The sequence below is a fragment of the Montipora foliosa genome, chromosome 5, assembly GCF_036669935.1.
Source record: "Montipora foliosa isolate CH-2021 chromosome 5, ASM3666993v2, whole genome shotgun sequence".
NCBI classification, from domain to species: domain Eukaryota; kingdom Metazoa; phylum Cnidaria; class Anthozoa; order Scleractinia; family Acroporidae; genus Montipora; species Montipora foliosa.
Window position 1 is genome coordinate 12,229,903 of NC_090873.1, and position 14,718 is coordinate 12,244,620.

The window sequence follows — 14,718 nt, forward strand, 5'->3', positions numbered from 1 at the left end:
GTTCTCCACTTCTTCCGCTCAGTAAGTGCGGGCACGTACTTACAAAGCCATCTTATCCAGAAGTGGTCGGTGAGCGTCTGGGCTTGTCTCCATCGCTTTCTGGAACACAAATCTCTCTCATCAAAGACGTCAGGAGGCACGTTCGGGCTATCCAATCAGGAAATGGTTAGGAGTGATTGCTTCAAGGTCCTGAGGATCAACACTGACGTGAGTTGGCGGTCGGCTGTTAAGCAAACTCTCAGTTTCTGCCATGAATGTGAGCAGGGTTTCATCATTCACCAATTGGCCATTCAGAGTGATCTTCAGAGCTTTCTTTGCTGATTTGACAAGTCTCTCCCAGACTCCCCCAAAATGGGGAGCAGAAGGGGCGTTGAAGAACCACTGAATTCCGTATTGTGACAGCCTGTCTGAGATCTTGGCCTGTTCCATTCTATCAAGGTACTCCTTAGGCTCTCGTTCAGCTCCGACGAAGTTGGTTCCGTTGTCGCTGTAGATGTTTCTCGGTTTTCCTCTTCTAGCCATCATTCTTCTCAGTGACATGATAAAGCTATCTGTTTCGAGCGAGTGAGCAACTTCTAAGTGTACCGCCCTTGTCACAAGGCAAGTGAACAGACAACCGTACCGCTTTACTGTGGACCTTCTTTCTTTAACTAGTAACGGTCCAAAATAATCCACGCCATTGTTGTAAAAAGGTGGGGTGAAAGCTTGGAGTCTGCTTTGAGGTAGGCTTGCCATCAGCGGTGGATCTGGTTTGGCATTGTGTTTTCTGCAAACATGGCTTGACGTGGCTATTTTCTTGAGAGCAGATCTCACTTTGCATGGGGATCCAATACCGTTGCCACAACTCAGCAAGGATATGCTCTACTCCAGAGTGGTTCAGTCTCTGATGTAAGTGTAACAAGATCAAAGGAACAATGTCATACTTCTTAGGAACAATAGCAGGATGTTTGGCTTGATATGGAATTGGCGCATGTTTCAGTCGACCCCCGACGCGCAAGATGCCCTTCTCGTCGGTGTAAGGGTACAGGGATCTAAGGTCACTGCTGCAGTGTATCTCCTTTCCTGCGGCTAACCGGCTCAGGTCTTCGGAGTAGGCTTGAGCTTGGGCCCTCTTGATGCAGAATTCTTCAGTCCTTACGAGCTCTTCAACAGATAAGGGTCCTTTAGTAACTTTCACATGTTCATTCCTGTGACGACAGCTTGTCACAAATCGAAATACCCATGCAGTAACTCATGTCAGGTGGGACCACGAAGAGGTCTTCTTAGGGTCCAGAAACTCATGGTTGACTTCAGAACTGAGACCCAGCCAGGCTTCACTTTTAACTTCAGGATCATTGTCAGTTGGAGGTTGGCAGATAACTTGGTTTGGCCAATAGTCCTCACCCCGCAAAAGTAAGTCTGGGCCGTTAATCTACCGGCTGTCTCGAAGAAGGTCTTGAGAAGAAAGACCTCTTGAACAATCGTCGGCAACATTGAGGCGTTCAGGGACATGCCGCCAGGCCTCAGGATCAGACACTTCCTTTTCATTCTAACTGCCATTACAGCGGCTTGAAGTTCCAGTCGTGGAATGGTCAGGGGCTTAATCGGAGCAAGCCTTGTCTTTCCGAGTATGAAGGAGCAGTGATAGGATTGACCATCTGTTTCAAATCTTCAGTAGGCAGCGGCACCAAAGGCGACCTCTGAGGCATCAGCAAAGATGTGAATTTGTGCGTGTGCATACTGGGCACTTAGTTGGTTGCTAAGGTAACATCTGGGAACGGACAAGGTCGCAAGGAGAGGTAGTTCTGCCTTCCAGGCCTCCCAGGCATCTAGTAGTGGGCCTGATATGGGTTTGTCCCAATCAAACCCGAGTCGCCACAGCCCTTGCAGAATCAACTTAGCCCTCGGTACAAATGGTGCTACCAATCCAAGGGGATCGAAGGTGGTTGATGTCTGCTTTAGAATGCCTCGCTTGGTTGGGGCTAACTGCTTTAGGGTTACTACTTTAATTTCTAGAGTATCCTGCTCCACGTTCCACAGCACTCCCAAGGCTCTCTCGACTGGAAGGCTGTCCAGATCCAAATCAAATGGCTGCGAGATCCCAGGGCTGCCGGGAATGTCTTTGGGAGGTGGCTGAGCTAGCACATTTCGGCTATTACTCATAAATCTAGTTAATCGAAAGCCACCCCTCGACAAAAGCTCAATAAGCTGGAGGGCAAGCTGGGCTGCCTCGTCTTCAGAAGGCAAAGACTTCAGGAGGTCATCCATGTAGAAATCTCCTAGGACTGTACTGACAGCTTCTTCACTGCAAGTGGCTTTGTTATCAATGGCGGTTTTCTTAACGCAATAATTTGCGGAGGTTGGACTCGACTTTGCACCAAAGATCATGGCTTGCATCTGGTAGACATCAGGAGGACGATCTCTGTTTGGACCTCTCCAAAGGAATCTCAGTGATGGTTGATCTTTCTCGATAACTCGTACATGGAAGAACATTGTCTCAATGTCTGCAATCATAGCAACAGCATGCAATCGGAATCTCATGATCATCCCCACAAGGGAGTTCAGTAGGTCGGGGCCTGTCACCAGTTGATCATTCAACGAAGTCTTCTTGTATGGGGCTGCAGCGTCAAACACTACGCGAATCTTTCCTGGCTTATTGGGATTTGTAACAGCATGGTGTGGCAGGTACCAAGTGTTCTTGGGTTCCTTATTAGCAATCTCTCTGGCAGATAACTTTCTGGCATAGTCCTTGGCAACGTAGGATTCAATTGTGTCATAATATGCTTTGGCTCTTTCACGTTTCTTATCTAGGCTTCGCTCCAGATTTGTAAGCCTTCTCTCTGCCAGTGGCCGATTGTTTGGGAGCACGACTTCTTCATCCTTCCAGAGAAGACCGGCTTCATAATGGTCCAGGTCAGCTCGAAAGTTTGTAGTTTCTTCTAAGCGCTTAAGAGCTCTTTCGCCCTCCGCAGATCTTGAAACATCAAAATTGAACTTGGTGCCAAATGACTCTGTCTTCCACCAGTTTTCAACTTCTTTATTCAGTATGGTGTCTAGGGTAACACAATGTCCAACAAAACTTACACCTGTTCTGGGAGAAGGAACTCCTCTCGCTAAGCCAGCAATCGCCAATCCAAAGTCAGTTCGCACAGCACATGGTTGCCCCTTTGGTCCACGTCTGTATTCGTGTTGAATCATGGCTTCGGTAACCTGCACTCCAATAAGTAGGCCTATCTGATCCGTAGACACAGCAGGGATGTCTAAATCTTCAAGGTGTTTCCAGGTTTTTCTAACGTTTTCCTTGACGAGTCTTTGTGGAGGGACATTTAATTTAGGGACTGTCCAAGCAGGATGGATCTGAACAGGTAGGTTTACAGCTTGTTTCCCGGTCGGTGTCACAAGAAGATTCACTGCTCTAGAGCTCCGTGGTGTTCCGTTATTTTCAATGTTTCCCAGGCAAAGTATTTGCTCTGGTCCTTCGAGATTCAGCTTGTCGGCAGTGTTTCTTTTTGTCAACGTGTCTGAACTGCCGTTATCCAAAATAGCAAACGTTTCAATCACAGCCACCCCAATTTCACCTCGAATCGTAACTGGGACAACTTGGAAATAAACCACTCTGTCATTGGTGGTGAGGGAGTTGGTGGCTGTCACGTACGGGAGGGGGTTGTCTGGAGTCCGTGGGGGCTGAGTTTGTGGGTCCTGTTTAGGCAGTTGCTGAGGTGCACGTTCATATTGTTACAGACTGTGATGATGTCTCCAACAGTTAGCAACTTGACAATGAGTCTTGTTCGAGCATTCATTAAGTTGATGTCCCTGTTTGAGACAATTGAAGCACATCTTGAAACACTTGACCACCTCGTAGCACTCAGGTACAGACTTTCTTTTAAATTCATTACATCCGTAAAGTGGGTGAGCTTGATTACAGCATAGGCAGGCTGGTGACTTTGATTCTTTTGGGGGTTCTTCTCCCTTTTGCTGTGGGTCCGACTTGATGTGCAGTGTAGAAGAACTTAGGGGTGGATCCCGTTTTGGTGGTTTAGACCTGTTAGGTAGGGAACAATTGGTTCCTCAGACACCAGGTGTTGTCTCGCTCTAACATGTTCTGAAAGCCATCGGTCTAGGTCAAACAAATTAGGCCTTCCCTGACTTTCGTGTTTCTGAACTTCCATCGCCCACTTGGGTTGCAGAGGCCCAGGGAGCTTTTGAACGGCAATGTTCAGATTTGTCTCACTTAAGAGATCAGCAATGAACCTCTGTCTGTGAAGGGTGACTACGGTTGACCTGAGTGTTTGGTACAGCTTTGTAAGGCCAGTCTGATCTTTAGGACGCGGTGATGGTATGACCTTAAGGGCAGCAATGGCTGCGCGCACAATCTTTTCTTGAGTCAGCAAATCTCGCTTTAAGCATTCTGAGAGCTAATATGTAATTTACACCGTCTTCTCCAAGGAAATGGATTTCTAACTCTGCAGCACCAGTGACGGTATTCTGAAGATAAGCTAAACGCTGGCTATCATTCAGGAAGGGCTGATCATGGACAATACTTTTTAATCTTCTGATCCACAAAGGCCAATGGAGGGGCGAGCCATCAAATTTTCCAAGGTCAAATTTAGGCAACGAACGCTCCATGGCGGAGAAACTACAGTGGTAATGTGTTGAAAATTGGGGCTGAGAAGTGACGCTATACTCGTCAAGTTGATCTATCGAGGCATCTGGAGGGGGTCTTGGAAAGTCAGGCACAAGACCCCTACTTGGGTGTGGCTGCGGTGATGTTCCTGATAAACTGGGTCTCGGTAACACACCCTGACTGGGTAGAGTCCAGCCCCTCCAAGGGGCGTTTTGTGTGGCTGGTGTACTAGTGAGTCCAGCCCCTCCAAGGGGCGTTTTGTGTGGCTGGTGTACTAGTCTGTTCCATGTTAGGTGGGACTTGATTGGGTACGGCCCAGCCCCTCCAAGGGGAGTTTTGTGTAGCTGGTGTACTAATCTGATCTGGGTTAGATGGGGGCTTGCAACATACTACAAGAGTGGGAATTGAGTCGGTTACTGATGTTACTGTTCTAGGATAGGTAAGAGAAACTTTGGGTGCGGTACAACTTGTAGCTGGAATTGTGGATAAATTACTTGTGCTGGTTGCATTGGGTACTCTATTTTCAATAGCGGTTATGGGCGGCTGTGTTACTTGACTAGTTCCAATATTGCCTGGCTGATGTACAGTCGATGGCAAGCTCTGAACAAATGAGTTTTCACTCTTCGAGTTGTCATAACTAAATGATTTGTCAACACTCTCTTCTAAAGGATTCGAGGGTTCTGGTTCCAACACTACATCTACTTCTTTCACGAGTTTGGCGTCCAATGTAGCTCGTTCGGCATAATATATCTCAATGTTGTCGAAGCAGTCATAGGCAGGGGCTAGGGTTTGCTCCATCCAAAACTCCGGGTTCGTCGTCATCGGGGTTGAGTTCAAACAAGGTCTGATTAATATTCTCTAATTGAGATACCGCTTTTTCCAGGTTTAACCTTAGTGAAGCAATTTTTTCTTTGCTTAACTGTGTCGATTTATCTGATTGACTAACCTTGTAAAGTGAGCTTTCTTTCCACGCCGAGTTCCTCGAATTTTTCGTGCTTCTTCGTTGGCTGTATTATCCTTTGTTCTAGAAATATAATCTCGGACGTCCTCAGACAGGGAGTGACTGAAGCCTGGCAAGTAGACTCGGTTGTTTTTGTCCTCCGGCTTCATGCAAATAATCCTCAGGAAACCAGCCAGGGCCGGGCTGTTCCCACAGGGAACCATTTGATTCGGCCATCTCGCCCGTTCAGGACTGTATTTCCGGTGAAATATCCGGCTCGATTGGACCAAATAATGTGGTGGAGGTTTTCCACACAAAATAAAAATAAGGTAACGTGCGAGAACAGCAAATTTTCAACTAGCGATCCGAGCACTACACGATAACACAACAAGATCACGGATCTCTCAAACACATGTTTTTGTCTCTAGTCTGCCGGGAACTAAGTCCTATTTTGGAGGAGTCCGCTGACATAAGGGCAGTCGGCAACAGTGATCTTAAGTTCGTCCTCTAACTTCTTACTAAGAAACACAGGTTGTAAACTAACATTTACTTTGCTTCCAAGGTCGTTAAGCTGACGTCTAACGGTATCAGCCGCTTTCTGATCTTTAAAAGGTAATGCTATTCGCGCTATTTTAACTGTAGTCGAGTTCAGTGTTGTCTGTGTTGGAGATCTCTTTTCCAAAACGAATCGATTAACAATCCGATTGATGTGATTTTTCGGATAATGAAGATTGGAAAAAACGTTTTCAAGTCGAGTGCATTCTTCAGCAAAAAACTCCCAAGAGGATGACAGTCGATAGGCAAGCTCAAGCATAGTTCGTACTAGGCAACATTTATAACGGGCATCAACGTGGCTGTCATAATGCAAGAATAACCCTTTATTAGTTGGCTTGACAAACACTTTCGTGTTAATTGATGTTGATTTATTAACTTGTATGCCAACAAAGGTCAGCATACCATCGTTCTCGACTTCCATTGTGAAGGACATAGATGGGTGACACGTGTTTAGAACTTGTAAGAAATTCGACTCGTTAGCACCCGGCATAATTGTTAAGGTGTCGTCCACATACCGGCGATAGAATTCAGGCATTTTTCCATTGAGATCTAATTGTTCTTCATTAGAGCACATAAACACGTTAGCAATCAGAGGCCCTAAGCAATCAGAGGCCGTAAGGGGGACTCGTCTAGCATCAAGAAACATTTCACTAATAAACACGGTTGTTTGCCTGATAATGTCAATCAGCACTGTAAAGTCTTACGAAAATGTAGGACTAAACATGACTGTTTAATTTATGAAACGCTATACATTAGGGAATTGTCACCCTCTCTAAATGTACAAAGTGACTCAATCAAGGCAAAGTTATTTGTATGACATTTTTTACAACACCTAGTATGCAAATTATGCTTTCCATCTATTTAAACTCTAGCACTTGTATTTATTTATCACTTGATAATGGAGTTACGATGACTTCGAAACGTTTCTTACTGCAGTTATTTTCATAAAATTGACAAGATTCTCTCTAGTAGTAAAAAGGGTGACAATTTGTTTGACATTGTAAAGGAAAGTACATATTAATTGACGGAAATTTGTTTTTCTTTCTTAGTTATAAGTTTTTCTAAATAACTGAACTAAACAAGTTTATTTCACATAAAATGAGAATTTTATGCCATAAAGCTTATTTGTACAAATCTATACGCTTTATTTTCACATGTGCAAAAACCCTACACAGCCAATCAGAATGGCGTACTGTTCTTTCACGTGTGGAAGTATAACCAATCAACGATAGCGTAAACGCCTTCCCAAGCCAATCACTCGTGCATCTCGTGCAAATCGTACTTTGTTATTGAATTAAATTATATTTGCATTTGGTTCTATTGTTAGTGAGTTTTTGTTTCTAATTTGCGTTCAGAAAACTATTTCAATGAAAATTGTCGTCTTATGTGTAATAAACAGCTCACGACGTAGAAAGTGCTTTGTACCGGGTTGTATTCACTCGTTGTTTGTGTCAAAAATCCTCACTCGCTCGTACCTCGCTCGTTCGGGTTTTTGACACAAACAACTCGTAAATAAAACCCCATACGCCGCACTTTCTATAACGTAAACTATATTTACGTAATAATAGTTCGGACAATGATCATAGACCAAATGCATAAACGACAGCCAAATTTTTTTTTTTTTGCCCTTGTGCTAATTAGACCCACTGGCCTCGTTAGCACGGACAGAATACAAAATGTTTCTTTAGAACGAGACTAGTTTGTCTAATAAGCATAAAACAAAAGAACATTTTCTTTGGCCGCCATTTGTGCATTCGGTGTATGTGTGTTACTCAAACGTAACTCCACATTAAACGGAAAATCCGTTTTTTTTTTAAGACGTTAATTACTTTGCTCTCCTTTCATAAATGACAAATCAAAAATATAAAACAAAGTTTTCGCTTACAGTTGTACCAGTTTAGTAACACTATCAAAAATCCCAAGTGGAAGACTCTTCAACTTGTTGTTAGACAGATCCCTGTTAATAACAACGCCACAGAAGTGTTTTAGGAAAACGATAAAGTATGACCTGGGTTAACACGACTTCGTCAATTGGTTTCGTCTGTAGTATTTTGGTGCCATAGGTTATCTAGGTACTGTTTTTTTACGTCTACCAGATTCAATACTAGTACTTGTAGGCGCATGATCGCAATGATCCAATCGTATTACATGCTTATTACATATGTAAACAAAGGAATCGCGAAATTTGGAAACATGGACGGCTCCGACAAAAAAATTTATATGAAAATTACTGTGTGATTTGCGGTTTCAGGAAAATAACATCGAAATTATGCCTTGTCGTGACCAAACGAAGATAAAAACCTCCGAATGCACTGATGTTGTAAATTATTGCCGAATAAATGTAATGACTGAGAATGGATTGCAATACATCTGTGTCTGCTGCAAGAAGAACTAGGAGGCGATTGTATCAAAGATAGCAACTTTCGGGCAAAATTGATGGGGCAGGAAAACTTATCCTCCAACTTTTGAAGAAATATTCACATTTTCTCGGTTTGATATTTTATTCAGGTTTGGAGAGGTTTTCTTGTAGTTTGTTCTATTTTTTTCGAGAAAATATAAAGGCTTTTACAAGAAGCACAATGATATTTAAGCTTCCTAGCTGATAATTTGCAAGACAAAATTCAATTTAAGATATTTACCTAGACGCGTAAAGAAGCCGTTATATAGGTATCACAGTCAGCCACATGGTCACGATCGATAAAATTTTCTCACCAATAAAGGTCATCCCATTTTTTACATTTTAATGAGCACATAAGACACGTCATCTTCATCGTTGTTAGTTCATATTCACGAACAAATTTTGACCTTAAAAAAAGTCCTGACAATTAACGTTTTTGGATAATCGATGTTTGACTGTGCATATATATAGGTATAAATTACGAGCATTTGCGTTATCAACCGTGACACAAACTGTCAAGTAAAGAAATAGTCCAGGTTGAGATGCTATATATTTCTTTAATTTTTTATCCAACAGTTTAACATTGTGTATCCAAATATTGTTTCCGATTTTGAAAAAAAAATTGGTAGTTGTAAATTCCTAAGACAATCATAGTTTCAATGATCACTGTGTAACTCCAATATATGTTTACTGGATCAGTGCCATTATCATACTAATAGATGGAGCCAAGTTATGAACAATAAACAAGAGTTCCTAGCTCGATCCTGCAGAAGATTTGTCATTGTTGAGCGATTCACATCCACGACCTACAGTACATACATATTTCCACTGCAACACATAGTGAACCTCCTCAGTAGCCGTGCAGACGATATATTTTTTTTGCACTCAATTTCACCAGCTGCTCTCGCACGGATTCCCCATAAGAGTCTCGGGAGAGCAAGTCAAAATTTGATATTGTACTGCGCTAACGTCAACAAATGTTAAGTTGGGAGTTCACCATGAAGTCTCAGGCAAGAAAATCCATATTTTCGCATGTCATCCATCTGATCTTCGGTAAGTGCTTTTAAGGAACTCACGATAAGGACTAATTTACACTTAACATCGGACTCGGATAGAAGAAAATCACAAACATAGTAAAGGAACAAGATAGCAAACAGTCTTGCCAAATCTTAATTTCTGTTTTAACAAAAACATCATCAACGGTAATGTCTGCATGAATAGCTTGCAATTGTTCCATCTTAGACCCGTTTTAAACTTGGCATTTCACATGTGCAAAATCTAATGCAAATGACAAAAATATTTGTTTTCGCTAATTTGCATTACAATGGGCACATGAGAAATGCAACGTTTAAAACGGGCCTCAGGCACAAAGTTAAAGTGGCATTTTTAAACCCGAAGTCGATTGCCTCCACTTGGCATGATAATTTCCTTTTACATTATCCGCCATGTGTCCAGCATAAAAGCACTCCGAATAAACTATGCCCAAAATAAGGAATTTTTTCCAGATACGGTTTTTCGCCCAGTTTTGGGGACAAAAATGGCGTCATTCCAAGCATGCCCCTGCAAGTAATACTGTCTTTTCCCGCCTGGCTTCCAGGCCCATTTTCAGGGCGGGGTAAGAGGGAGTCCCGGAACAGAACTAGATAATTTAATGAGTAAAGATATATAATATCAAGATGTATCAGAGCAGGAGCCCATCACCCGGAGCGTGCAACTTAACTATACTTGTGCAACGGCGTTTTCACAAGTAAGGTTATTTTTAGATTGAATTTCCCGCTAATGAGACTCCCACAGGAGCCCGATGACCAATTACAAGAATTTAAGCTGACGTCATAGGGTCACCGAAGCGTAACTTACTTTGTTTTTTGACCTAATTCGCGGGAAGGGCTAGTCTAAAAATAAACCTACTAGTGAAAACGCCGTTTCACAGACGCTGTATGGGAGTTGCACGCTCCAGGATGGGCTCCTGATCAGGGTCAACTAAAGTTTGCTGTAATACTACCTTCTATGGGAGGAAAGGTTAAAGAAAGTATACACCTTTTACGTCTCGCCATAAACCCATTTTATAGATCGATCGTAAGATGCTAGCTCAGTTTTTAGTTTTTAAACTCAGAATATACTCACGTATCGCCCGGGAATTCTTCTATTACTCCAAGGAAAGGTTACAATACATGCTTAAAGAGTCTTAATTCATTTGAGAATAACAAATCTCAAAAACAGGCAACGACGGATTGACTGTTGAATGTACCATCCTTGATGCACTGAGATGGTGATAAAATTCCTTTTTGTTTCATGTTTTTGCTAATACTTTTACCTTCACAGTACACCAAACACACCGATTTTTCGAGCAGGTAACCAATCAACTCCTTCAATTAATTTATATGCAACTAATTTGCAAACCCGTGCGACACGAAAACAAAAGATGATTGTGCATTGTCACGGTCAATTCAACATCGACTGCGCAACATTGTTCTCGCTTTTGAAGGTTTTGAGTTTTCGTAACCAGTCCCTCGATTAAGCATTTTGGAATATTGTGGGGGATCTAATGGTGACTAGTCTTAATTATGATTATGATTACGATCACGGTGAATTATGGAACACACAGAAGCAAGCTATTATATATTACATTCCTAGAGAAAAAGAGGAAGAGATAAAGGATACATATTGAACTGGCGGCCTATTTCTCTAATCAACGTCGATGTTAAACTGGGCTCGAAGGTTATTGTTGAAATTCTCCCATGTGCCATTACATAGGAGTTTTCAAAATTTGACATCCTCTATCCGGCGGCGGGTCTAACCCTAATACCTTTTACCTGTTACAGTTACCTATTGCCAGTTACCAGTTACCTATTACGGGTTACCTATTACCTATTACCAGTTACCAGTTACCAGCATTTTAGACCCGAGGTCTTTCCTTTTCTTTCGTTTCGTTTCTTGACCATGCCGCCATGTATGTAGTCAAAGCAAAAACGTCCGATTTATAGGAGTGAGTGAAGCAGAATTTTAGTATGACAAGTTCTTGTGGTGTAAGAGCATAGGTAGAGAGGTTAGTTACCGTTTCGGTGGATCTAAAGGGGAGCACTAAGTTTCTCGTAAGCCGTTCAAGAATCTTCGTACATGCTCCTTAATAATCTGAGCAGCAGCTTTAATAACATTGCGGCTAACCGCTCGTTGAAGAATGTATAAAGTCAACGCCGTTCAGGATGCTGCCAGGAAATATTCATTAAAAGGTCGTTTTTCATACGCAGGAGCTTTCTATGTTCTCTTGTCAGTCTTGTAATAGCACCTTTTCAATAAACATTTTCTGATCGCAAGATTATCACGTGTACTGTTGTTATGTATTTTAAAAAATTAAAAACTTCGGAAACACCTTGAAGGTATGGCAGTTGTTCAAAAAATTCGAATCCAGCTCGGCTTCGTGGAGCTTAATAACGGTGCCCTGCGCCATTACTGCTCCGACCGCTCAGCGCGTGGCTTGTGCGCAATGCCAGCAAATCTGTTGGCCAGATTATCAAGGCGCATATGAAGACATACTTAATATAATCAGCGGCACTTCCAAATTCAAGATTTTCAAAGATGATCTGACTTCGTCATAAGAAATGCAGCTACAGCGCTTCCTGAAGAAATCCAGTGGTCAACTGGATACATGTGGGGATGCATATCCCAAGATTTATCCTACTTACTCGCAACCCACGAGAAGCTATGGTATTCCGAAAATGCACAGGCCAAGCGCTCTTGATTCGATGGCACAGTTTAGACCAATTGTCTCTTCCATTGGAACTTATAATTATGAGTTCGATAAGTAATGTTCAAAAAACGAGCAGTAGTGTTTTGTTGGTTTTAAAAACATAAGGCGTAGCTGAGTGTTTTTAGATGCGATAAATGACGTGCTGCGATTGTTTTAAACGGCTTCCGAACATTCCACGAAAACCGTGTCCCTCGGGAGTCTGAACAAAGGTTCAAATTGTGAGGGGACGATATCAGCGTACAAGAAAAGCAATTGGACCTTATAAGCAGTATGGTAATTTTAAATGCATTTTTTCCTTCAGTCCTTATTCCATGTTGTCGATGGTTGAAGGAAGTTGATTAAAAGAGCTGCCTAAGAGAAAGTTCAGAGAACTGAAAACTTCCGATCAAGAAAAAGCACTGTTGTTAAAAATCCGCTACAAAATAAATTCGATGTCAGAAAATGGTTTTTTTAATATTTTCCTACAGTGGCAAAATGCAAGGTTGAGCAAGCAGCGAACGAAGAAGCAGGGTTCGACGTCGAACGGGAAAAATCTAGATACGAACCTTTTTAACATGACGGCAGAGTCGTTGAATTCTTTGGTTGATAAAATTTGTTGAAGAAGTTTGAAAGGAGAATGGGGAAAACTATCGGCCCAGAAGTTTGCAATCTCTAAGATTTCAATGAAAATGATTAGCAATATTTCATAAAAATTACCAGTGATCTTTATGTGAAGATCACTAGTGACCTCATCCTCGGATACCCAGGGGAAGCTAGTCGGGACGATAAATGTTGGAGGTGAAAGTTTACTACAAGAACGGGAAGAGCCCCTGGGCACTTACTCTTATCGAACCAGTTCCAGAAGCGTTCGAGTTCCCTGCTTATGATTGGCCACAATTTTTTTTTTGTGGTAATCAGCGAGGAGGAGCAGCTGGGTGAATCTGGGTGACAACCACATTTTCAGCTATCAAAATATAAGTAGTCTTCCCCGTGTCTTGATGAATAAATATCAGAAATGAAATAAAAAGTGGTGAAGTATTACCGGCACAAATCATTCATCACTATAGTCGACAAAATTACAAAATAATCACGAAGAAGATCGTGTATTTCATCAACCGAGGGCGCCATTTTACTATTCCCGTTGGAGCGAGATGCAGAAAAGACGTCCGGGATATAATGGTGTCCCTGTGCTATTGTACTTAGGTCACATGACTAGCAAAATCACGCACTTGAGATCGTGTTGTTGAAATAAACCTCGTAAGGGCTTGATTGAAGTGATTTATCAGTTTCTCTTCACGGTTTGGAGCTAAGAACGTTACATTGTGTCAGAAGTAAACTTCTGAGCAAGAAGTACAGCAAGATTTCGCTCACGTTTAGTTTAATTTGGATTGATTTTGATGAGAAATAGCGACGAAACCCTCACCAAATATGGACGCCAGCACGAATGTCACAACTTCGCCAACAACAAGCAGCAGCACAGCACCGACTTCAAATTCCACACAGCAAGTCTTCACCTCTAATGTTCCGTTACCACCAAGGTTGGAACTTCGAGGAAATCTGGCGAGAAATTCGAAAAACTGGCTGCAAATGTGGAAGGCGTACGAGACAATAAAAGGCTAAAGGCTAAAAGGCACCTAAAACCGCAAGATTACCGTGTCGCCACCTTTATCACCTGTATTGGGTCTGAGGCTATAGAGATCCACGGTGGGTTACCCTTTGCGTCCGAAGCAGGGCAAGGTAGCATTGACAAAATTTTTAGAGCTGTGGAACAATTATTGCGTAGGTAAAACTAACGCTATTTACGAGCGCTACAAGTTTAATAAAAGATCACACGCGCCTGGCGAGACAATCGACGCCTACGCAACTGTAGTCCGCACATTGGCAGACACGTGTTCGTTCGGTACTTTAAAAGAAGAAATGATCAGAGACAGGCTAGTATGTGGAATTTCTGATAATGCCCTTCGCAAAAAGCTACTTCAAGAATCGCAGCTAAAACTGGAGAAATGCATGGATTATTGCCGAGCAGCCGAAGCGGCAGATAGCCAGCTAAAAGAGATATCAAGCCATGGCTCGGACACCGTAAATTATCTGAATAAATCAAAGAAAGGACAGACTCAGTCGAAGCCACAGTTTCGAGCACAGCCAAACCTCGGAAGAAACGCTGGCTTGCCAGGAAATAAGCAAATGATCATGAGAGATTGCAAATATTGTGGATGGAGACATTAGCGTAAGAAAGAAGATTGTCCTGCATTCGGAAAGACCTGCAATACGCGTGGGGAAAAAGACCACTTTAGCAATGTCTGCATGCAAAAAATACAGCCTGGTAACAAAGCCCCTTCCCGCAGCAACCGGCACCAGAGCAAGCTGAGAGTGCATGAGGTACACGAAGATGCACCAACTTCATCCGAGCATGAACTTTGGGCTCTTTCATTTGCCGGAGAAGTTTATAGTGTTTCTCACAGCAAGAGGCGAATCAGTGCAGTCATGGAAATTGG

The 14,718-nt window shown here is 42.5% G+C and overlaps 1 protein-coding gene across 1 annotated transcript in view; it reads right to left on the reverse strand.

Annotated features, from left to right (window-relative positions):
- Positions 1-14,718, reverse strand: part of LOC138002937 (G-protein coupled receptor GRL101-like) — a 61,305-nt gene that overhangs the window by 40,756 nt on the left and 5,831 nt on the right. The window contains exon 2 of the mRNA XM_068848901.1: positions 7,984-8,055. Within this exon, the coding sequence (XP_068705002.1) occupies positions 7,984-8,055 (72 nt within the window). The remainder of the gene's footprint in view (positions 1-7,983; positions 8,056-14,718) is intronic.